The sequence below is a fragment of the Tachysurus fulvidraco genome, chromosome 8 (assembly GCF_022655615.1).
Source record: "Tachysurus fulvidraco isolate hzauxx_2018 chromosome 8, HZAU_PFXX_2.0, whole genome shotgun sequence".
In the NCBI taxonomy this organism is placed as follows: Eukaryota; Metazoa; Chordata; class Actinopteri; order Siluriformes; family Bagridae; genus Tachysurus; species Tachysurus fulvidraco.
The window spans coordinates 16,069,278-16,094,061 of record NC_062525.1 but is presented as its reverse complement, the minus strand read 5'-3'; the positions used below and the strand labels follow the sequence as shown (position 1 = coordinate 16,094,061).

Here is a 24,784-nt window from a genome sequence, read left to right as displayed (position 1 = left end):
TACAGTGACTCCCTACTACTTCTGCTGCCAGTATATTACTGTAATGGTCACAACAAGCAGCAAGGTAATTTCTTATGTAAAGACCATTGCGTTAGAATGAACCGCTGTGGTAAAACAATTTGTTTATTTGAAAAAATCTAAATCTAAATGAAATTTTAATAGAAATATTTGATACTGATTCAGGATAAATCATGTTGCAATTATGTTGAGAGCTAAACTAATAATTATTATTATTAGCCTGAAAGTAAAGTAAACGTAAAAAGATCATTTTGTAGGATAAATCTTAAAATGCCCCAGAACATGGTGCATTGGTAAATATCAGTAAAACAGGAAGACTATCCAGTGGTATATCAGTGAGCAAGCAGGAGTGTTTACATGTTTAGAAGTCCTGCAGGCTCAGTGGGGTGAAAAGGTCATAGGAAGCCACCCGGGGTGTACTGCAACATTCCTCTTGTCAAACTATACATACTGGGGTAGCCTTGATTTAAATTAGCCCCATTGTATTGTAATGTCTCTTAACAAAAGACATTATATTTATTATAACGTAAGAGCAATCATAGCTTTATATATATATATATATATATATATATATATATATATATATATATATATATATATATATATATATATATATATAAAATCAATAAATCTAAATAAGAATACTTATACTTTTATAAATACTTATATAACTATATATATATATATATATATATATATATATATATATATATATATATATATATATATATATATATATATAATACTTTATAAATACTTAAATCAGTAAATATAATCAACGGGTGTTTCTTTTTTTCCAGAAAAATAAAACACTTTTATTCAATTATTACAGCTTCATATGTCATGAACACACGACGTTTTTGTTCAAAAGTACATTTCTAGTGCAAATTATAAAAATGATAAAACTGCTCATTCACAATAGCCACATTTTGTTGCAATGAGTTGCGACAGTTACACATCAAAGTTAAATGTGTTACACCCAATTGCGACTGTTACACATCAGAGTTAAATGTAGTACATCCAATAAACGTTGGCCGTTTGTAAAGCAGTGACATGCATCATCACAGAGCAAGAATGTCCTTGCAGAGACAAAAAAGTGACAAAACCAGATTTTTTTTACATTTGGGCTGTAACAGAAAAATAAGTTAGGCAAGTGTCCCCAGCAACAGAAGGTGAAACAGGTAGTGTCTTGAATGCAATGCAGGCATAAAAAAAATCCTCATTTTATACCACAAGCCGCATTAAATAGGAGGACACTGGGGTGTACAATATGGCTTATTATTTAGAACTGTATTGCGCCATTATATGTGATTAGTTGCCAGTCGAAGAGTCTGAGATGGGAGATGCAGCTGGAGATGAGGTGGTGGAGCTGTTTTGGTTTTGTCCGGCAGTGCAGTCGGTAACTCGTTTCATAACCGCCACGGTTCCTTCTCTCTCGCGTTTTTTCTGTTTCATTCTGCGATTCTGAAACCAGATTTTAACCTGTGTCTCGTTCAGTTCCAGTGTAGCGGCCACCTCGACCCTCCGCGCCCTTGTGAGGTATTTGTTAAAGTGGAACTCCTTTTCCAGCTCGGTGAGCTGCTTCGTAGTGAAATTTGTGCGAATAATACTTTGCTGCCCGTGGCTTCCGTATTCAGCGACCTTAACTGTGAAGGGAAAACACATATTATATTAATAAACAGCAATAAATCAACAAATTCGACAAGGAGGTCCGTCTAAGATGATATTATCGTGTAAGATGTGACAACTGAGGAATAAACATGGTTCAACTGACCTGTCTTAGGCGGGTTCCTCTTAACTTTCATCCAATCGAAAGTCTGTGCTTGGTTGGAACTGTTCTTTGAGTCATTGTCATTATGGATTAGGCCGGAATATTTGCTGTACGTGCCGTACTGTTGTTGCTGCTCTTTCTCTCCGAAGGGATATGATGGATATTGACTGACAGGGATTTCTCCTGGCCTGCAACTAGACTCAGGCGCTGTCCCACTGTTGTTTCCGATGTTTAGCACAGAAAAGCCAGGAGACGGCAAATACATCTGCTGTTCTCCTTGACTGAGAATGGCCTGATGGCTGTAGTCCAGGTGAGATCGGCTCTGCTTGCCATAGTTTGCTTGATGGGCTGTTGTAACAAGATCCAAATTAATGTGGCATGGTTGGGATGCCTGGTGCGCATAGTTCATGCCTTGAGTCTCGTGCAACGCCGGTGTAAATGAGCTCCCTCCAACTGGCCGCCCCTCAGCAATGCAACTATTAGTGCTCCCACAAGCACTTTGCATGTACTCTTGATCCAGGCCGAAACATCCAACTTTTGAATTTAAATGGTTAGGTCCTCGGCTGTAAATAGTGTAATCTAGGTACGAATTCATTTTCGATTCTTCACTAGTAATTATTTAAAGGGGGTCTATAAAACGTCGGCGTGTTACCCCAATGCCCTACCACCTCTAAGCAGTATGTCAAACCTCAAAAGTTCTGTCGGGCTACATATCAACCTAGTGACAGATCATGTGACCAAAAGTCCACCAATAGCGTGCGAACTGCAGCTGTAGTTTGGGCGTAGCGAGTGTCCATCAACTGAACTCGTATTTACATGACAAACAGATGAATGGCACCTTCTCATCAGTCAGATAAACGCACACACTAGCACGGTATGTCTGATGAAAATTTGATCACAGCACTAGGAACAGTTTTAGGGTTTTACGATGTTTTCCAGAGAGGATTTGTTACAGACTACTTATGGATAGAAAGCTATTCAACATGCTCATAGGTTTTGTTGTTTATGGACGAAAAGAGTTTCCAACGAACACTAAGTTCCACCTTGCAACGTTTTCTTATTTTCTTATTTTAAAGTAAGCCGGAAAAAGCTGGTGATATTTTTGGGTGACTTTAGGAGACACCAAGAACATTTTGAATGACATGGCTCCGAATGTATTTAAAGATCCAAGATGCAAGCTGTTCTTCCTGAGATCATATCAATAAATATATTTCCCCAAAGACTAAACGAAAACACGAAGGGTGAACAAACTAGATATTAACACATTCGTTTTTATTGCATGCAGGTCATAGAAATATTTAAAATCACGCATATTAAGACAACAAAGGCTCACCCAAAGTAAATTCTGTTGTTAGGCGGAGAAATAATTTTGAATACTATATTTACATATTTGTAATTTTTTATTATCATTTGAATGGCACTCTCATAACGCTGAGGGCTAATACAACTGCTATAACTACTCTGTGCTGGAAGTAATATTAAAGAATGGTCATCCTGCATGTTTTTTGCAATAAAAGTGCGCTTATTTTGCGTGAAAGATGTTCGGACATTTGATTGCCTATTCATTGGGCAAAGTTAGGGGCCATGTTCTGTGATTTTGGCATGCTCTCTGCTGACCAGCCATATCAAGAGACATAAAATGGCTAAGCCTGTTCATTCCGGGCTCTGAAAACGCTATAAAATGCTCACAGTTCGCCTCAACATTATGGAAGAAGCCTCTGCTGCTAACGGAGAAATCAGTTTCATCATTTACCCTTCTAGTGTGTTGGTAATTTGAAGGTCTGTGTTTTTGTGCGTAAGGCCAATGACCCTCAGGATTTTTGAAAACCTGGTTCATACAGCATGCATCATTTCGAGCTTTGCTAACAGGCGGGCGATTCGTGCAATTCTCGGTAGATAATTTAAGTGAAGCTCTAATGTCCATTTGCAGGGACGACGGAAGACGTGCATTCGGAGCAGGGGGCGGGTCGGTTACTTTCAACTTGGTGTCTTTTTTATGCCTCATCCTGCGGTTCTGAAACCATATCTTGATCTGTCTTTCGCTAAGCTTCAGTAGGTTGGCCATCTCGAGGCGTCGCGCTTTGCATAGATAGTGATTAAAGTGGAACTCTTTCTCCAGCTCCAGCAACTGATTGCTAGTGTAAGACGTGCGCGTCCTTTTACAGCCACCTGAGCCATCTGGTCGGCTCTCTGCTGCAGAGGAAACGAAGTAAGAAAGCGTTAACTGCAATCGAGAAAAAACGACATATACAAACATTGCTAATAATTCCATATTCGTATGCCTTTTTTTGTAATTTTTAAGTCCAAGAAATGTGTCCTCCAATTCCGAGAGCCATGCTCTGCACCCAGTATCCCAGCCAATGACGTGCTTTATAATTAACTAAATATTTCAGTCGGTCATAGTGAATGCATGGTGATCATTTATGCGGTGTCAGGTTGTGATTGTTAAATAATGTACGTTGATTGCCATTTACCATACAGCTTATTGCAATAAACCGATTGTACCCACCATCGATGGACGCATCGCAGATGCTGTGACATTTCTGCTTGTTTTTTTTCACAATCTTTGCCATCCAGGGGAAGACAAGCTTTCCGTCAACAGTAAGCTCTTCGATTGAGGAGCTGTGAGATTCTCCTGTAGGGGGTAGGAGGGGTGATTCTGTGTAGTTTCGATAAAGTTCTATTGGAGTGCAGTGCCGAGTGTCATCCTTGGCAGCCTTCGGCAATGAGCAAGTATTTATCTCATGGTCCCGCAGAGCCACAGAGAGTGAAACATGTGTCGTATCACTGTATCCAAATGTGTCGTCAACCTTAAACGAGTCACTGCCCGATAATGAGGTGTTGATGTTGTCCGTCTTGTTCTGCATTGTGTAGAGCTTCTGGCAAAACTTGAGTCACGTGACAGATTTGTTACAGAGGCCTCACTTGGTGGGAGACCTAAAAGGTCGCAAGAAGGAATAGTATGAATAAAATCACAAAAATCCATCTTCATAATTGAAAGAGCAAATGACATGGATATGGACATTTCTTAATGCAAAATAGTGTAATACTATTTTCTACAAACGTAATAAAGGCCCATGATGGGATGATAGTAACATGTGCTTTCTGAAAAGAAATATAAATGTATTTACTTATTTCGCAATGGAAAAAACACACTTCCTGTTTAAGCTAAAAATGTGATTTGATTTATGCATTAAAAAGCTAACAATGACTTCTGTTTATTTATTTTTTTATTATTACTAAGAACTGCAATTTACAAACAATTTGTGTATTTTAATATTTTACTAACAAAAACGTCTGTCAAATGAATACATCTAAGTCGAAATTTAAATCAGTATGGATACTGCGGGGAAAAGACCGTTTAATTGATCTTTTAAAATGTTTTGAATGCTTTTATCTTTTAGATTAATTTTTACTTTACAAGAAATTTAAATGAATTAACGAAGATTCAGAATCAAGCTAAAAATATATTTTTAGTGTTTATTGAACACTTGTATAAACACAAAGGGGTATTTATCAGGCTAAAAAATAAATATAAATCTATTTCAAACTGGTAACGAAATATATTTAGTACAACATTCACAACAAACCTCTTTATTTAAAATTGCAAACGCAATCACAACAAAAAAGGACACTGGACAAGCTAAATTCAGAGTTATTTAAAAATGACGCTTATAGACAGATATAGGTATGTGTTCATGGTGACAGAAGTAGTGCAGAATCGGTTGTAATGTGACAAATGGAGAAAAGAAACGAGAGAGCGACTACGCTGAAAGAGGAACAAAGCCTGCTGAACTCGTCGTGAACCCAAGCTCAAGTAATATGGCGATAAATCACACGGACATATCCGCCATTCACAAACTGACTGAGTCTATTTCAGTGCAGCTCGCTTATTGCGCTCCTGTAGGTTTGTTCTGAATCCACACAATCTGCCAGTGTTTAGCATCATCTTTTTGCCTGATCAGAACGATAACTAAATATTACCCGAGGCTAGTCACTGTCGAATTAAAAAGACTGAATTATGGATCCTCGTATTCGTTGTATTTAAGTCTATCAACACTAGCTATACATAAGCAAGAGGTAACGAATGTACATCAGTAGACATACCTTTATGTTTCTGAAAACCTCATTATCAAACTGCCCGTAATTGTATTCCTCGAACCCTGCCATATAATGATGCAACGTTTTAATTTGACACTGGTTTAATTTCCAGATCTCATGGGAAAGGTCTTATACCAACAACCAGATTATGCATCTTAGTTAAATCAATCCAATACAACATATTTATAACATTCAATATATTTCTTTGCCTACTCACCAGCCAACTCCTCCGAAGGAAACCTTGAGGAGGACCTCGAACAGAAAATATAGTACCTATAAATAAAAGAAATCGTTAATCATCTTAACCTTCTGAAATTTTATCAATGTCTAATTGCTAACATACGAATTGTAATTTTTATTTTATTTATTTAATTTTTTTTGGAACAACAATGACGCAGTGAAGGTATGGAAATTAACATAAGCACACAGCCTAGATACAACACACTAAACGTGTAGGCTTAAGAGCACAAGACGGTAGAAATATAGAAATCTCTTGTCGTTCGTGTAGGCTACATTCAGCTACACACCCTGAAGCACTGGCTGTAAAATAAAGCAGATTGTTAGATAGCCAAACAGCCGTGAGGGAGCAAAAGACCCCAGCGCAAGACCTGACCCAGGCTAAGAGTGCTGTTTCTGAGAGTAAGCAATCGATATAAATTGAACTGCGAATGAAACAAAAATTAGAAAAGATTAGAAGGCTGTTCTATAGCTCTATCGACGAATTGGAGGAAATAACAAAACAACCAAACCCTGTTTTTAATCAACGCAAGCAAATACTTTGACATGGCACGAGTACCAGTTACAGTTTATTTGCATTCACAAACCACATTTCAGAAGCATTTTCGAAAAGAGGAATTGTGCTTGTGTACATTTTCTGCTTTAACATTGAATTTATGTTAATTTGAGATTTATAATCTTGTGCTTGTTCAACCTTGTAATACCATAATTAGTTGTTAATAACAAGCCCATTTGTGCATTTTTCCGAGTGTATATATTAATGTTTATTTTTTCTTGTATTACAAAATAATCTATATGCCTGTGTCTCTCCACAATTGAACAAAATGACAACAAACGAAGATGTCAGTATTAAGTGATTATACGTCTATCAAATAAAACTGAAACTTTATTAGAACAACATGATGTTAGTGTTGAGCCAGATATCTGTCTTTAATTGTCTATGTCTAGTCTGTTGTAATTGCCGTTTTGAGGAGGTCTTCAGATCAATTCCATATTGGACAGTAGGCCTTTGATCTCTCAAGTGAATCTGCTGCGTTCCGTTCTCTTGCACTCACACTTTGCTTGGAGGAGTTAATACCTAACCAAGACTGCCATAACCGTATAGTTTGATTATTGCAATCCCTTTTCACACTCTTAAAAAACAAACACCATCAGGAGCCTCACATTGTCCATTGTGCAACCTGACTGCCAATGTCGATCTAAAACCTCACGTTTAAAGTATTTTATGGGTTTCCTCCAGTACTAGTCTACTAGTGGTCTCTAAAATTGTACTGAACGACACGGTACCATTGTACACCTGAATTCCTTCTTCTTGCTTATTTCCTTTCATTTTTTCTGTTGTATTATTTGTGATCATTTGTGTTATTATTATTATTATTATTATTATTATTATTATTAGTAGTAGTAGTAGTAGTAGTAGTAGTAGTAGTAGTAGTAGTAGTAGTAGTAGTAGTAGTAGTAGTATTACGTCCTCAAGGCTTAAATGCCCAAAACTTCAGCCTCACACATTAATAAACTTTTAATCCGGAATTCCAAGATGAAGGGTCTCATGTATAGTTTGTCAGTGCTGACAGGTAAGCCTAACAATCTGTCGTTCTTTCTGATGCCTGTTGATTAAGTTCAAATTAAGGTTTTTACATACTAACATACAGATAACATGCAGATCATCATAAGGTTGTATTTTTTTCTCGACTGCAATTAGGTTTTGTTTCCCAGTATTCCCCCCATTGACAACCTATATGACCGTCTACATCTTATTAGAACATCACCAGGACATCCTCTTCTCTTTTACTACCTGCTTAATAATAAAAAAAAGTCGTCGGAATACCAAGAGCGCTAATATATATTTTAAATTTATTTTAAATACACTGTTTGCATGTATGGGTTTCTACGTACCTGCGCTGCATCTTTTGTTGTTGTTGTTGTTGTTGTTGTTTTTATCCTTTTTCGGAAAGATGATGTCTCAAATTTGTACGTGATGTAGTACTCTCACGCCTGTTTTCCAGGCAAACATATGCTGTTTCCTGAAAGAAAGAGAGAGAGAGCTATAAAACAAATATTCATTTCCATAACTGCATATTTATCCAACACTGCAACATATAATCTAATTATTTAAACATATTTATTTAATGGCCAGTTAACAGCCAGTTAAATTATCCTAACTTAATAGCCAAGACATGCAGGTAAATATCAAGTACGAGAAAAAACAAAAAGAGCAATGGAAAAATCTGAACTGTAGGGCAACCCAGCCTATTGAAGGGCCATATGTCTTAGAGCAGCAGCTTCTCCATTATGCCCGCTTTAGGTCAGTTATTGGCTGTTTGGACAGCAAGGCCCATACCTTGTCACGTCTTTTAATCTCAGTTCAATATACATGAAACAATCTGCATCGCTATCCCAGCAAGCTTCACAATGACATAAAAGAATAAAATTGCATCCGACGTGTATTTGCATTTCTCTCTATTTCAAACGTGTCATGTATCAAATTAGAAATGTTTGAATGAAAAAAAAACAATCACAAGAAGAATCCTGAATATATTCAGCTTCCCAATCCGACGCTGAGCTTACATCAACTACATATTCCCCAAGACACGAATTTGCGAATAAAGATGTTTTCACACAAATTCGGATCTACAGGGTACATATAGATGACAGATTTCACCATCCATTGACTGGTATGTTAAACAAATACGGTTGACGATAATCGAGGGAGCCTTTGACACGTTGGTGACAATGGTCTATATGAACAAGTAATTCTCACAGATTATATTAGTATGGTAACACAGCTACAAAACTTTGCTCGATAAGCAGCCTATAATCATCTACGTGCTATCAAAATACAAGATAATCTAACCATAATTACAGAGATGATTAAATCCGGTTACAGTTCATTGTTTCTGTACACATGCATTGTGTACAGGATATTATCCACGCAATTTATCTTCCCAGTTTTATCTTTAGTGTCTTTAGAATCTTCTGCCTTGATACAGTTATGTGCTTATCTCAATGGGGATGCAAACATAGTTGCTTGGGAGACACTGAATAGGAGAGATCATTTTGGATACCTAATAATCTATTGTGGGAAAAAATAAAGACCATCGACTGCATTCAGACATTCTGTATCCTCAAACTTTAATATGTTTTTTGGTAACTTCCATACAAAAAAGCATAAGGTTAGGGCTAAGGGATTACATGTAAGTAGCTAAAAATAAGATTAAATCTATTCAATTTCAAATTCGAGGTATAATTATGGTTTAAAAAATACAATATTTTTATAATAGTTTTTTTTCAGCTCGCCTTTAATTTACTGCACTCAGAGTTTACGTATTCTAATATAAGCATTTGTTCTGAAGTGGAATAAAATCGTGCAGTCGCTATGTGACCTCAAGGTGAACTTAACTCCCATTAACATGCTCTGAGCAGTGTGGCTTAGATTAATTTATATGAGCATTTTTGAGAAAAATACTCGCCAGTGTTCTAATTCTAACTGTGCATTTACAACATAAACATTATTTTTGTGTTTTGATATACAAAAGCACAGAGACAGTATTGCTATTTTTCTTACTATCACCTTACAATTATAATCTTACTGTTCATACATGTCATTTATATTAAGTTATTTCCTCCTAGTTTAGGATTACCAGAGCAGTTTGCATTGCCTAGATTTATATAAATGGCATTATCTGCAACACATTCTTCGGTGTTTGAGTCAAAGGACAGAAGTGACTGTGATCTCGGAGTAAGGCGAGCTCTGCTGGCCACGCACGAGCGTTACATCAGTCAAGGGAATCTAAACCAGAATGGCACTGATGTGTTTATGAGTTTTTTGGCAGATTGAATAGCTTTTGCATTAAAAATAAAATACTAAATTAATTGTGGACATTTTGGTTTATTTTGCCTATACACAACGATCTATTATAGATGCAAATACATCGAATGCTAAATAATTTTATTTTTAGTCCAATAAAGTAAATGAATATGGACACTATGCCAAAAGTCAGAGATTTCAAATGAACCTTTGATGGAAGCCTATATTTCCTAATTCTGCATTTGTTGTAATGGCAGCTTGGATGTGTGTGTGTCTCAGTGTTCAGCAATAGTCTCCTGACCTCGCAGTGATCCCTTCCCCATGAATAATTGATGAGAACAGCGCACAGATTACCCCTATCAATATGCAAAACACATTATAGGAGTACAATGAGACTTTAATAGTTATGAATCGCGCAACCGTGTTTATCGCGAGAAATTTGGCACAGTTACATCATGTTATCAGTCCATTCTGTTTCACCAAAATTTGCAAACATCAAATCTATACGATTGCATTTATCCTCTTCCAAACTCCAGAAATGACAACTGGCAAATAAATAAACAAACAAACAAATAAATAAAAAAATAAATTCATGTTTTGTCGGTGCCTTTTTCTATTAAATTCTGTTTTGCTGACAATACCGTTTAGGTTTTTGTTTTCCCTAGACCAAACTAAATTCAGTTAGAATAAAGGAATTTTAGTACCTGGCAACATTCGATTTTCTTCAGCGTATACGGACGGTTTATTTACAAAGATGTGGGAGGCAAAAGCTGACATGAATACTGTTCACCATCACATCACTAGCTGTTTTTTATACAAATAATACAAATGATATTCGCACCACTACAAATAATACAAATGACATCTGTAGCACTAAAATACAACTTGCAGGGAATCACAATGAGTCTTCTGACTGACTCTAAAACAAAGCAACTCTGCAAACTGATAATTAATGAATGAAGAATAACTTACTCTGAGACGTCTTGCCCCAATCCAACAGAAAAATAACAGTGAGTAGCCAAGTGAGTGTATGACATTTTGAGTGGCCGAAGGTAACTGACTAAGAGCATATCACACAACGTCCACAACCTTTAGAATCCCGCTGAAGCAGTGAAACCGTCACTTTCATTCAAGTATGTGAATTATGTCGCACATTGTCAACCCCCAAAACCATAAAACTAACTTTATGGACCTCACGTGACTTGTTTAGCAATACAGTGAAGGACATGTCTATGTTGTAGACTGGACTACGCGAAATGAAATCACCTAGGGAAGTCGAGGCTGTATTTCTGATGTAATAACCAATATAGTGTTTAAACTTTTAAAAGACCCATGCTTCCTTTGATTTGACCATTTAAGAGGTAAGTTCACGGGCTCAGGATTTATTAGACACATGCTGCATAAAACATATGTGTGATATCTCTTCTGATAATTATAATTTGACAGTGATTATGGTAATATGTGTGAAAGTACAAACCAAAAGGATCAGAAAATGAACGAAATAGTACACCCTATGTCTTCATGTCAAGGTTAGAAGTCAGATGTAAAGGCTTGTGATTTTAGCCTAGTCTGCTTTAGCCACTGGTAGGCCTACATAGTTTACTAAGATTCTATTAATACAATAATAACTGTAAACCATGAGAATTGAACGAGAGTGGTGTCCCACTGTGAAGAAAACTGGTCCTACAGGTGTAATAATGTACAAAGAGACACTAAAGCATTTTGAGACTAAAAGAAATTTTATTTTCAAATTAGATTCATCAGCCATTTTTAATCGAGACACAAATAGAAAAAAATGCCGGCTGGCAAAATTTCCAGCATATCAACGTTAAAACATTTTCTTAGCATTTTTTTTTAACACGGAACGTTCACCACTCACATTGTACAAATAAAATATTGGTCACAACTGTACATCAAACATATTTCACTCGTCATGGACACCAAATTTAGTCCAGAAATGTTTAGATGCAACATAAAGTACACAAATGTAGCCTAAGTGCGAATATAGAGGATTCCTTTTCGCAATGTAACAATCCTATCCAAGAAAGTAATAAACGCGGCACAAGCATAAATGTCCTGCAAAACTGGAAAACAGTCTACATTGACGTCCCTATACAAATTCTTAAGAATACAAGTTTTTTTTTTACTCGATGATATAGGTAGTTTGCGTTGATACTGTACAATATTCATTTTACATGTTTAAAGTTTCGCACAAAGAGCTTAATGGAACATGCTTTCTTCCACGAAAGTATAAACTTGATACGTAGCATTTACACTTAATTTACGCGGCTGTTAACTGTAGCCCATATGGCATATGTGATAGAACAATACTCAACGGTTGACAATTCGTGTTACACCAGTCACACAGAGAAATGACGCCTGATAATGACAAGCAGAAAGGTGCAGTGCTATAACAGTAGTTGAATATTCTCAACAATTTCAATCAGTTTTGAAAGGCGCTTCCTCCTGTAGCAAGACTCATGCTTTTCAGCTTGTTGTCTTTTTTCCATTTCATCCTCCTATTTTGGAACCATATTTTAATTTGCCTCTCGGTGAGGCAGAGAGCGTGGGCTATCTCTATCCTCCTCCTCCGGGTCAGATACCTATTGAAATGGAACTCTTTCTCCAGCTCTAGCGTCTGATAGCGTGTGTAGGCAGTTCGAGCCCGTTTCCCATCAGGTCCAGTCATATCTATGGCACGGACAAGGACAAAAAAGACAATACCCTTAGTTGTAATAGCAAGAACAATCGAGATTGCTATACTCCAGAAACACTGACTATCGCACCTACGTTAGCATCCATAACAGTATGGAATATAACATGTTAAAATAACTCTCTATATAAGTAATTTTCCGGTACTGTTTTCTTTTTAGCACTTTAAAGGTTGTGTTTATTCAATAACCTGTGCCATGTATGTTATGATTTTTAGCGTTCCATGTTTTTTTTTGTCACACTTGCAATTATTAGGATATTTATCTTGATCTAAGGGCATAGCCTGTCAGTGTAAAAGGAAGGACAAAATAAAGCGGAACTGTAGGTATAATACGACATTGTATGTATATTAAAGAATTTGTATGGATTATTTTGTTGACTACATCCTTTGGCTCCTGTTTTGTCAGTTTTGGAAACAAGGTGACATTCATTCAGTGACATTAAACCATACAGAATTCAAAGCAATATAAATGTTTATACCGTGGCTAATGTGAAGTTTCCGCATCCATGGAAAGATTTGTGGCGTTTGACCGTCCCCGGGTGTTGTAGTGGAAGGTGCCGCGGGTTCTTGTTTCTGCGTGCGTGCAGTGGCATGGTTAGCTTGCGCGCCTTCCTCCGGCTCCGAAGAGACGTTTGCTTTGTCCGTTTCTGCAAAGTGTGTGCTGTTGCTGCTGAGATTGCTGCTATTGGTGTTAAGTGCACTGTTGCCCCCGGTCGTGGACTGGTCAGAAGAGCCAGAGGTGCCTTTCAGGTTGAGACTGTCGCTGTTGGTGCAGGGAAGGGCATCTGGAGAAGCAAGCGAGCAGCTCGTTTGACGGTACTGGTTGTCCGTTCCCGGGTTCTGGAAAGAACGGCCGTTATCCCCAACCGTACCGAAGTGGGCATTGTTGTTTGAGCGATTTACACTAAGGTCGATCCCATTGTAGGTGTAACCGAAAGAGCCGGAATGCATGCCCGTAGAGTCCCGGTAAGCACCGTTCATTGCGCCGTTAGTCCCATAATTTAGTAACTGATAGTCGGACCCATTCGGATAGCGCCCTGAGAAGGAGTTTAGAAAATAGGAGCTCATTTGGATATTCTTTAAAACGGTCTCGATGAGCAGATCTCGGTCGTTAAAATCCTGCGCAGCCCAATTTATGATGTAAAAATGAATTATAGCAATGCACTGTACTTCGTTTTTGCCAAGTATGCGGCCAAATATGGGAGCGCGTTAGGGCATCACGTGCCTTTGTTGACCAGTCGTAAATTCTCTCTGATGACTTCAAGAGGTAATTCATGCTCTGTGGTTACAAATGATGACGAAATGATGATCGTTAGATTCAACTCAATGGTGCCTCCCCGCTGCGCGCCGCATCCCATGTTAGCAGAGGGCGTCACCTACCGGGAGAACTGCAAAATGCCCAAACACCTGCACGTCTTTTGCAGATCTCAGTTGCAAGCCACTTCACTAATATATGAAGCGCATCCTTTGCATCGTATTCATATAATTCTTCAAAAATCTTTATTGTACATTTTTGATCAGTAAGAACTGAACGTTCTCATTATAAATTATGTTTTACAATATAAAATTTTCTGACAAAACCTCTGACATGATCTCCCATATTTTCCCATGCTCTGTATATGACCAATGGAAAAAGAATAATTCATAACAATAATAATACACACTGCTCGGATAGTTTAAATTAATTAATTTACGTACATGGTACTGATTTTAATGCAACCAGAGCACGGTTTAAAGTGACGGCCTTGCGTCTTTCTATGTTAGATATTTGTCTATTCTGTATTATACAGCTGAAATATTGACTGGTATTTTATCTTACATAATAACAGCACACACAAGCGAGTAAATAGTATTGGTTAAACATATTTTATTGGCAAAATGGCATTGCTAACAAAGTTCACTATTTTTATCAGTGCATCCACATACACAAACGTAACGAACAAAATAAATTACACACGAGAACGTTTAAACACACGAATGTCCAATATGTCAGCAGTAAAACTGTCCCCCTTAGCCTTCAATATAAGCCTGTTCTACGTCGTGGAAGCAAGAGTCTTAAAATTCAGCCATTCATCTTGTGCCAGGTAATAACATTGCTCTAATGGCGGAAAATAGTACACAGTGGGAGGAAAATTAAAGAAATTAGAAAGATGAATGTTTTACAACCCTGAGAAGGGTTTTTAGCTTTTCCACTTCAACGAAGCCTTAAATGAATAACCGTTTTGTTAGGTTAAATTCGTACATCTACACGAAAATACTATAGCCTATGTATTGTGGGTAAAAATATTGGACTTGTTTATTATTTACAACACAGTGCTTATATCGAGATCATTTATCCCGTCTTTCCACCATCCTCCTCTTCGCTGGTCTTTTCAGAGTTCATTACTTTATTCTCCTTCTTCCACTTCATTCTCCGATTCTGGAACCAGATCTTAATCTGTCGTTCTGTTAGACACAGAGCATGCGAAATTTCAATCCTGCGCCTTCTGGTCAAATATCTATTAAAATGGAACTCTTTTTCCAACTCAAGAGTCTGAAATCGAGTGTATGTCTGACGACCCCTGCGGCCAGTGGTGCCAGGAATGCCTGTCAAAAATAGGGGAGAAACACACGGAATTCGGTTAACACAGAGAGTCAGATGAAGTAAATACAGTTCATTATTATTATTATTATTATTATTATTATTATTATTATTATTATTATTATTATTATTATTATTATTATTATTTCTTACTAACACAAGCATAAGCCGATTAGAATGCATATTTATGCACATGGGGAAAAAAGCATGCAAAGTGATACTTTGTAAGCTTAGCATATTTTCTAGTATGATTTGGAAATACACATTTATTTATTCAGCACATAAGCAAGATGTAAACAAGACTTACCGTTACACGAGTTCATCCTCTGCATCCATGGGTAAACGGGGGCACAGGGCTTGTTTTCGCTGTAGGAATAAGTGTCTGAAGTGTGCTCTGAGCCTTCCGTTTTGCTATGCCCCTGTGTGAGAGCCAGAGACTCCTCCAAGGCTCCGAGAGGACACGATGTGCGCTCCGTCTCTCTGTATATGCTGGACGCAGCGTAATCGCAAGCAGCGCCTGAACCACTTCTCCCGAATACTCCGCTAGCTTGTTGGTAGTATGAGTTGGAGTATACCTTATCCTGGACATTGCTCGCCCCGAACGTGGCGCTCGGATAATGTCTCAAAGTGTCGGTATATCCAGAAGAATATAACGGTATTTGATTCAGAAAAGAATCCTGTCCCCCGCCTAGAGACACGGGAAAAGTTGTGTTGACGAAGTAGGAACTCATTGGGTGGCCACCGTTATTGTGCGTGTGTTATGATTTGTTGTGTTTTATAGTCGAAGTGTGTTTTGCCATTACTTTATGTGAGGTTTGGTTTTAGCCGAAAGGGGGTGGCGAGGTGCCAGTGTGAGCGAGTAGGGAAACACACCAGCTGATCATCATCTGACCAATCCCGAGCATCTCAGCCAATAGAATAGAATTAAGGGAGGGGGGCTCTTGTTGCACTGGATGGAATCCCCAAAGCATCTTATAATTCAAAAAAATCTTATAATTACCATATATAACTATATTCATTCCAATACAAATTTCAATTGTAGTAATGAAAGTGTCGCTAAAAATAAAAAAGAAATAAATGGAGATAAAATAAAAACAGCAGACAATAATCTGAAAGTGTATTGCTGATGGACATTGGCAGTAATTATCTTGACCGACGTAAAATACCATATCTTGAATTGAAATGTAGGATATCACGGCAATGTACCAGCAAATTAATTGTTTTATTTATTTATTTATTTATTTTTTTGCTTTTTTTTTTTTACAGTGCCTTGCTTTACAAGAATAATATTATTCCTAAAGTGCACGATGAAGTCTGTTTGTTTCACGAAAAACTATACAAATGCTCTTATAAATACAATTACTTTTTCTGATACTGAGTTCACTTGTGAGTATGCAAACACAAATAGATCACATTTTACCATAGGATGGTCTACAGTATGTCTGCAGTATGTCATTGCTTTACATAGGGTTATTATTTCCCAAATAAACTCACGAAGTATCTCTTTCTTCACGAATCACACAGTCAATTTATGTCTATAACTTTGATGATTGCAGCGTTTCTCGTTTCACGTCAATTCAGGTCAATTAAAATCTTTAGAAAATGACGAGCTTCAAAACGTAAACACACAGCAGTAACGGTTCAGCAACTGGCATTGGAATTCGATAGGCTAATGCATTTAAGGAGCATTACGAATAATTTATGAGTCGGTTTGACAAAAAAAGAAAAGATTCTTACCTAAGAACCTTATCATTTGCATTGAAGAAAATATTACCTGTATAGTGTGAGACGTCTACAAAAATACAACCAACAAAATTATCGTTTGGTTCGATCTGACATCAGATGTGGCATCTAAAGCACATCAGGATTATTATAGCTTTATTTTTGTCAAACGAATGCTTTTAATGGGCTATCGAAAGTACATTTGTTTCAAAATTCACACTGCATAAAACGTGATAAAACCTAAACCAAATTTTAACAACATAGGCCTAGGCCCCATCGTTTATATCAGACTTACACTCTTAGAAATAATATTACATATTGTTAATGAAACAATAACCCTAAATTAATTTTGATTTCGATTTGTCTTTCAAAAAATCAAAAAGGGTTATGTTTTTGTTTCTTCTTCATTCTTTGCTAAAACCAGACTCTTTAACTCTTTTAAGAACGCTTTTAATCCCTAATTTAAAACTAAACAAACCAGTAAGGGTATTTTCTTTATATGAGTGCATAGCCTACTTTTATGTACTGGCTGTTCCAAACAAGCCCGCTTGCAAGTGAATTAACTGAAATTAGACATCATCTTTTCAATTTTGTAAGCACACTCCGCAAACACCACTGTTTGGAAGTTTCTTCCAGGCAAGAAAATACAATTCAAGGTCAAATAAGTAAAACAACTGCATACAGACATACAACCTCGCACACCCCGTACACACACACACACACACACACACACACACACACACACACACACACACACACACACACACACACACACACAAAATTATTTTCTACCTAGCATTAAATGCCTGAATTTCTGTATCAGAACAATTGCTGTATGGCCAAATTCGAACAATTCTTTCGTCACTAGATGGCATCACAGAGCGAAATATGAGGTAATATTGCGCCATTACAGTAAAAAAAATAATAAAAACCCTGTGTTTTTGTTCAAAAACAATCGAAAACTTAAATATTAATAGATTTCCTTATGAGGAAGAGAAAATAATTAACAGGCAATCAGTCCAGCTTCATAAGGGAATTCATAATTATAAATTTAGCGTTTATTCTGCATAGCCTAAATAATTCGGTCCCTAATTATAAACGCGGAATCCCAGTAAACTAAACGAAGGAGTAAAATTATCTGACATTCTTTGATTAATGAAAGAATGGATGCATCCTGAGATACACTGCTACAACTGGAACTAGCCGCTTCATCGTGACTAAGCAGTAAAAGATTACCAATAACCAATAACAACATTAATCATTAGAAACTGCAATACGCACATAGAAAATATAATTTTCACTTGAAACAGTGAAACAATGTGATCAATAATAATACCAGGAAAATGCGCCGGCAATCAGCAAAGATCAGCCTTCATCAGGCTACTGTAACCTTGATCACGCGGATTGCTCGCCACACCACATTCTGTTTCCACTAATCAGTCATACTCATTTGATTAAAAACACCAATTTGTTGGATTCACTGGTTGTTTGTTTTTAGAATGTCTGCATTTTAAATATTGATATTACTTAGATTACTTATTACTCATTAGATTACTTATTGCTCTATTTTCTGAGAAATTCTTTTGTTGGACGAGTGGCCAAAAAGCCGCAGTTTAATGCGGTATTCCTGGCTATATTTTTTTTTCTTTAGTGTCTAAACTAACCACAAAGCACAAATGATTATTAATGTACCTTGAGTGGCTTCGTTAATTTGAGCAATCTGTAAATTATAATTCATCCAGTAACAAGTATGCAGTACCCTTCTGCTGTTTAAGACAATCCAGCATTTAGGTGCAGTTTTGTTCTGGTTAAGCTCCAGTCAAATATCTCACGGTCTTACAAGTATGCCTTTACAAGATAGTAGGCCTATCATCTCGTGGGTTACATAAAACACACACATGCACTGGTTAACATCACATTGAGGAAGACTAGAGTAGGTCCTACCTTTGTCGTTATCATAGGCACGCAGCAGTGCTTTCCAAATTAATCAGGATTTTTTTTCGTTTCTTCAAATCCATGTGTAAGCGAGCAGAACCGGGTTGAGTAGCCAAATACACCAAATAAACGAAAGACCAAACATCTATTCGCTTTGCTGTTTCTGATCCAGTCACTGTCCCCTGACTTCTCTGAAGGCATCGAGCTGCTACTAGCACTGTCTTGATAGGCTCCAGCCATCTTAAAAGACAATTCGATCAATTAAATTGAAATTTCTAATATATACCCTTATAGTAACAACGAAAAAAACCGTAAACACAAAGACAGAGGTGTTACTGACTGCGCTCTGACCAAAAGAATGCTGCATTATAACCACTTGGGAAATCATAAAAAGTTCATGTTCACAGGGAGCTGATCACGTGACCACGCCTGGCCAATCGAATCGCAGAAACACACATAAAGTTCTAACACAAAGTTGTAAATTTTCATAAACAACTGGGAGTTTATTGCTTTGCTCCAACAGTAGCATGGTGGCCGCCATCTTTTTTCGTTGAAAAAGAAAGAAATACACTACTCGTCTTAGTTAAAAATACTGAATTTTAAATATATTTTCTGCAGTTTTCCCTTTTTAGAAAAAGATCTTCATAGTACCTAATCAGGGATCTCAGAATAAACCAACAGAAACTATTGTGCACATATTCGTTTTCTAATGTATAACAAATGTTCATTTCCCATAGAAAGATATATAATTAAAAATACAAATGTAAACAAACATGGTATAACATTCAGACAGTTTAGTTGAAACTGCGTTTAGATTTTGAAATACAACAATAAAGAGAAAGGGATTTATATTATATCCTTTCGATTGTGCGTTTTTAAAAGAATGTGCAGGCTCCAGTACAAAGGAAATAGACAAACGGAAAGTGTAAACCGTTTATAGCTCTAAACATGCCTGGCGGAAACAATGACTTCCTGTAAGAATAAACACTTTTCCCGACTATTTCCGACATTTATTGGGGCAATAAAGCAGTATAACCCAAAAGCGGCCTATGGTTTATCTAAGAGCCTCCCAAAAATAGGCAATACCCTTTCCGTCGCAATGTGCAGGATACTCAGAGGTTAAAGTAAGGCAAATGTGGAACTTATTAATTAACACTCTGTTTTTTTAAAATGAACAGGTAAAGCCCTCGCAGTATCAAAGTATATAAGGAATAATAAATGCTCTCAAAAATTTCACCAGTGATTGTACATGATTTCATATAGTAAATAAAACGCAATACAGATTTAATAATTGCTTTTTTGGCTGACTTCCAGAACTTCATTAAACACATCATTGAACATCGAAGTGTAGACCGATATTAAAATAGGTTTCGACTCCACAAAAACATAGACGATGTATTTTGTGATCTACAAATTTTATTAGTTATCAAAAATACACGAAAATGTAATGCATTTTCGAAAATTTGCTAATCATGTTTGGTTTGGTAAATAATTAGACATATCTTATTTAAATAAAATTAAAATGTAAAAATGTGAGTTATATATATATATATATATATATATAGATAGATAGATAGATAGATAGATAGATAGATAGATAGATAGATAGATAGATAGATAGATAGATAGATAGATAGATAGATGAATTTAGCCAGCCAAACTTGCGCTGATTTTCGAAATTGCACTTAATTGAATCACAAATATTTATGTAAAGTTTTGCTTTCTATTTTAAGTATATTCATCTAAAAGATCTGAAAATGATCTTTTATTAAATTAGATATTACATAATGAATGCATTATAAATACATTTAATTAATGTGAATATTAAATATGAACGTAATACTTGTGTTTGTGTTAAATAGTTGTATTGTTAGTGAATAATCTGAGCTTAAATTAATTTAATTATCTTAAACTGAAAATTGTTTACAGCATGCTTTTATGTTTTATCGTTCGGTTCTGTTTGTGTTTGTGTATCTACCCTGTTCCCTTGCAGACAAGCAAATAAGCCAAATGTATGCTTGGGCTTAAATCCTTCTAAATGTCTATTAGTGTAGCCTGTCTAAAACGCTTCAAAAGAAAATTGGATCAAATTATCTGGGTTTAGGGTTAGAGTTAAAATCTTAGTTTTAGCATGATGGTATTTTTAGACCCTGACACGTGTACTAGAGGGATATTCAACCCTGACACGTGTACTTGAGGGAGACTCAACGCACTCGTGTAAGTCATTTTGAATAAAGGTGTGTATAAAATGCAGTAAATATAAATTGGAAATAAGTTGGAAATGCTATACACGACAAGAAAATTCACTATCAGCTTTCAAACCTAATAATTTACAAGGACTAAGGTGTACTATTAAAATTAGAAGTTTGATTGTGTACTATTAAAGTGTACTAAGGTGTACTATTAAAATTAGAAGTTTGTGCATTATTAAAGTGTACTAAGGTGTACTATTAAAATTAAAAGTTTGATTGAGTTTAATTACAAAACCTTTTAATTCAACTGGAAAAGCGATTACACAAAAAAAAAACAATAACAATGAACAGAAATGAATCTTTATTGTATATTTTGCACATACACAAACAATAAAAACACTATAAGACGACAATCAAGTGTTCTGACACATATTTGGATGAAGGACTATATCCAACAGGGTATGTAGTATTTACATAGGTCACGCATTGCGTTTGACTTGTAATGGACTGAGTCATTGAACCAAGTTACTTATAGGTAGTGCTTGAGGTTTGAGACATATGATAAGCCTGAATGACTGATCATTATTCTCATCAGTCAATAATCACAAGTGCATATTAGGTAGCCTAAAGTACTGCAGTAACTGCACCCATTTATTCCCTGATTATATTCAATAAACCAGCTATAATGACTGTAAATAAAATCCGAAGTTTTAATTTGAGTGAAAAGTCGTGAAGTAGGTGAACAGGTATCAGAACAGATGCTGAACAATTGTAATCATAACAATCTACGCAATAAACGGGGTAGTAAGACGTGGGCTTGTTCCCCATATTAGAGTGCACGAGATCTGGCGCGTGCATAAACACAAGCGCGAGCGCGCGCGCGCACATACAGACAGACACACACACACACACACACACACACACACACACACACACACACACACACACGCACACAGAAGAACTGCCAACTATCAACACTTCTGAGGTAAGAATGCACTGAACTACGATAAACAGAATATATCTAAATTTAAATGAATTGATTATTAACAAGAATATTGTCACTGTTTACAATAATAATAATAATAGTAATAATAATAATAATAATAATTAGTATTATTACTATTATTATTATAGTATTTATTATTATTATTATTATTATTATTATTATTATTATTATTATTATTATTATTATTATAGTCCCATTACACTCCAATGAATAAGGAAACACCTCGTGTTTTGTTAGACAAGGCTTAATAAGAGACCATGAGTTTACATCACATTGTTATAGGTTTTCAACGGACTACAGAACTGTTATGATGCTAATCGGAATACGTCTTAGCTCGATCTGTAATTCATGGATTCACACGTCCTCTGAGTCTGCCTCTTCAGGCGTACGTTTTCCTGAATCATCGGCGCATTCGCGTCGCTGCCTCTCGATCTGCTCCTGCTCATCCCTGCTGCTCGGGAACTTGTCCTTGTTGTTCTCTTTCTTCCACTTCATTCTCCTGTTCTGAAACCAGATCTTCACCTGGCGCTCGGTCAGGCAAAGCGCTCGCGAAACCTCCACGCGCCGCTTGCGGTTCAGGTACGGATTAAAAAGGAACTCCTTCTCCAGTTCAAGCGTCTGGTAGCGGCTGTACGTCTGTCTTCCTCGCCTTCGGCCGGTAGCTAAGAAAAACATACAATAAGGCAAGTCATAGAAAAGCGCGTTAAATAAGTTAAAAGGTTCTAAAATAGCTTTAAAAATAACTAAAACATTCTCAGGGTAATATCTTATTTCTTTACTTTGCGAAAGAAAACGTGGGAAAGCTGAAGTTCTATCCAGATGGGTGTTATTGCCTAATTCGCCTGTCATAAAAGGTCTAATTGGGGGTAATAAGCAGGCCTACAACTGTTCTAAAGTGTTGTCAAAAGAGGATGGGGTTTCCATCTGTATCATCTCACCTTGCGGTCGCATCCAGGGATAAAGCTGTGCTGGGCACGTTTCTGTGCTCTCTAAATCATCAGTGATGTAGCTTGCTTTTACAGTATAGTCTCCAAACTGCGCTAAATCCGTGTCTTGTGTGCCGAAAAAAGTCTGTCTCTGTAAGGCGTCCTGCGCAAAAAGGTTTGCGGCTTGCTCTCCGTGGTACTGACTGTGCTGGTACGGTGCGTGGGAGAACGTGGAGGCTCCGTGGTGATAAAACTCCGGAAGCTGGGATGTGTGTTGAAATGTAGATCCTGTGCTGTGTCCGTACAACACAGACGGTCTGCCTGCAAGCTCCTGTGTGTACCCAGAACAATCGTAGTAGTTTGGACGCAGGGAGTCGCTTCCTTTGAATTTGCTAAAGAGCGAATTAACGAAATATGAACTCATTTTACTTCTTTTCATCAGCTTTCTTAAAACATCTCTATGACATAGGGTTAAACCAGCCTTAGTTTCGGATTGTCTTAAGACATACAGTCTGTATTACATCTACGTACAAATGTAGACTGATTGTAAATATTTGCGCAGACGCTTTTTAGTAAATCTCCCGAAGAGTGTTATCACAGAGCATTTTTAGTGATGTGGTGTTATAAAATAGTGGTTTTCTTCCGTCCTGTAGAGCTCTATGCAATTGTTTAGCATTTTCAGTCTTGCTGACTCCTTTTTCATTGGCCCCGTCATTTCCAAACAGACAACAGCGCGATGGTGATAGTAGAGTGAACAGGGTGAAAATGGAAAAAGGAGAGAAGGAGTTGGTGATGTGTGAGTAGAGGGGAGGTAGAGGGAGGGATGACACTAATGGAAAACGATTTCAGTGGCGGAGGCTCATACGACACATACAAAATTCATAGTATGCAACCACAAACGGGTGGTTGGATTAAAGCTATGATCTTACATAAACGTTTAGCTTAAAGACATTAAATCTTAAGCCTAGTCATGAAGCTTGAAGCAAATGTACTCCGACCAAGTAGATAAAGTCGTGACATAAGGGATTACACACGTACAGTATGATGCTGAGTCTCAAAGGTGAAGTTGGCTTTTAGACCCTTGAAGGCAAAGCTGTAATTCCTTATTAACTGTAAAGCAGCAATTCCTTATTAACTTATTAAATTAGTTATTGTCGTGTTGTAATGCTATCCGAATATTTTGTTTGATATTAATTTTCTATTAATCTTTAGATAATCGTTAACTTGTTTACAATTTTTATCCGGAATAATGTTTATCTCTGAACAGGAATTTAGATCAACGCTGCCGCTATGCGATGAGAACTGGTAGTGCATTCAAAGGGCGACTGAAAACACACAAGTTCACTGTGGATTAAGAAGCTTTTTCGCATATTTAGTTCATTATTCTCGTATACCTTTTTCTATGATCATATTTTTGATCATTTTTCCTGCATTTCAGAAGAAAGAAAAACGTATGTCTATGTCTAATGCCAACCACAAACATTTTTATAGCTAGAATTAAGGAAGCTTGGAAGTGTCATTTTAGACCCAATCTATAGTGATCATACGCCTTGACTCAACCTAGCCCCATCACCCATATGCCGATAGACCTTCTGTGTACTAGAAGATTAAAAGAAATCAAGCCTTTAACGTTGCGGTGGAAACTAAATGAAAAGTAACCCTTGAAGTGTAATCGACAGCAAACTCTAGAAAACGAAATGTATTTTGCTGCGGTTTGTATTGCATGTCATATTGTATGGTGTTTTTTTAGTTTATTTTAGTCCTCTTTTGTTTT

General features: G+C 36.8%; 4 protein-coding genes across 6 annotated transcripts; all 4 read right to left on the bottom strand.

The window, feature by feature from the left end:
- Positions 1–1,214: 1,214 nt before the first annotated feature.
- On the bottom strand, positions 1,215–19,239 carry hoxb1b (homeobox B1b). Of its 3 annotated transcripts, XM_027137736.2 has the most exons (6): positions 18,896–19,239; positions 8,024–8,151; positions 6,108–6,163; positions 4,299–4,726; positions 1,793–2,137; positions 1,215–1,664 (listed from the first exon to the last, which is right to left on the bottom strand). In XM_027137736.2, the coding sequence occupies exons 4-6, from the start codon at positions 4,654–4,656 to the stop codon at positions 1,330–1,332; spliced, it is 1,038 nt and encodes a 345-aa protein (XP_026993537.1). In that variant the 5' UTR covers positions 4,657–4,726; positions 6,108–6,163; positions 8,024–8,151; positions 18,896–19,239; the 3' UTR covers positions 1,215–1,329. The 3 variants fall into 3 exon arrangements, with proteins under 3 accessions (XP_026993537.1, XP_026993536.1, XP_047673801.1); XM_027137735.2 differs by lacking the exons at positions 1,215–1,664; positions 1,793–2,137 and adding an exon at positions 2,384–3,982; XM_047817845.1 differs by lacking the exons at positions 1,215–1,664; positions 1,793–2,137 and adding an exon at positions 2,384–3,979.
- Positions 11,666–14,384, bottom strand: hoxb5b (homeobox B5b). The gene is made up of 2 exons (XM_027137737.2): positions 13,128–14,384; positions 11,666–12,626 (listed from the first exon to the last, which is right to left on the bottom strand). The coding sequence occupies exons 1-2, from the start codon at positions 13,714–13,716 to the stop codon at positions 12,379–12,381; spliced, it is 837 nt and encodes a 278-aa protein (XP_026993538.2). The 5' UTR covers positions 13,717–14,384; the 3' UTR covers positions 11,666–12,378.
- Positions 14,501–16,320, bottom strand: hoxb6b (homeobox B6b). Its single transcript, XM_027137739.2, has 2 exons — positions 15,537–16,320; positions 14,501–15,234 (listed from the first exon to the last, which is right to left on the bottom strand). Exons 1-2 carry the CDS (start codon positions 15,958–15,960, stop codon positions 14,981–14,983), a joined length of 678 nt encoding a protein of 225 aa, XP_026993540.1. The 5' UTR covers positions 15,961–16,320; the 3' UTR covers positions 14,501–14,980.
- A 2,183-nt stretch (positions 19,240–21,422) lies between the features above and the next one.
- Positions 21,423–23,776, bottom strand: hoxb8b (homeobox B8b). Its single transcript, XM_027137540.2, has 2 exons — positions 23,023–23,776; positions 21,423–22,746 (listed from the first exon to the last, which is right to left on the bottom strand). The coding sequence occupies exons 1-2, from the start codon at positions 23,447–23,449 to the stop codon at positions 22,439–22,441; spliced, it is 735 nt and encodes a 244-aa protein (XP_026993341.1). The 5' UTR covers positions 23,450–23,776; the 3' UTR covers positions 21,423–22,438.
- Positions 23,777–24,784: the final 1,008 nt, after the last annotated feature.

Excerpts from the sequence above, each read along its gene's own strand:
- hoxb1b (XM_027137736.2), bottom strand. The coding sequence starts at position 4,656 with ATGCAGAACAAGACGGACAACATCAACACCTCATTATCGGGCAGTGAC. Across the intron at positions 2,138-4,298 it reads CTGCGATGCGTCCATCGATG|CCCATCAAGCAAACTATGGC; the intron begins GTGGGTACAATC and ends TTGTTACAACAG. Across the intron at positions 1,665-1,792 it reads GAGGAACCCGCCTAAGACAG|TTAAGGTCGCTGAATACGGA; the intron begins GTCAGTTGAACC and ends TTCCCTTCACAG.
- hoxb5b (XM_027137737.2), bottom strand. The coding sequence starts at position 13,716 with ATGAGCTCCTATTTTCTAAACTCCTTCTCAGGGCGCTATCCGAATGGG. Across the intron at positions 12,627-13,127 it reads GAAACTTCACATTAGCCACG|ATATGACTGGACCTGATGGG; the intron begins GTATAAACATTT and ends TCCGTGCCATAG.
- hoxb6b (XM_027137739.2), bottom strand. The coding sequence starts at position 15,960 with ATGAGTTCCTACTTCGTCAACACAACTTTTCCCGTGTCTCTAGGCGGG. Across the intron at positions 15,235-15,536 it reads GAGGATGAACTCGTGTAACG|GCATTCCTGGCACCACTGGC; the intron begins GTAAGTCTTGTT and ends TATTTTTGACAG.
- hoxb8b (XM_027137540.2), bottom strand. The coding sequence starts at position 23,449 with ATGAAAAGAAGTAAAATGAGTTCATATTTCGTTAATTCGCTCTTTAGC. Across the intron at positions 22,747-23,022 it reads TCCCTGGATGCGACCGCAAG|CTACCGGCCGAAGGCGAGGA; the intron begins GTGAGATGATAC and ends TGTTTTTCTTAG.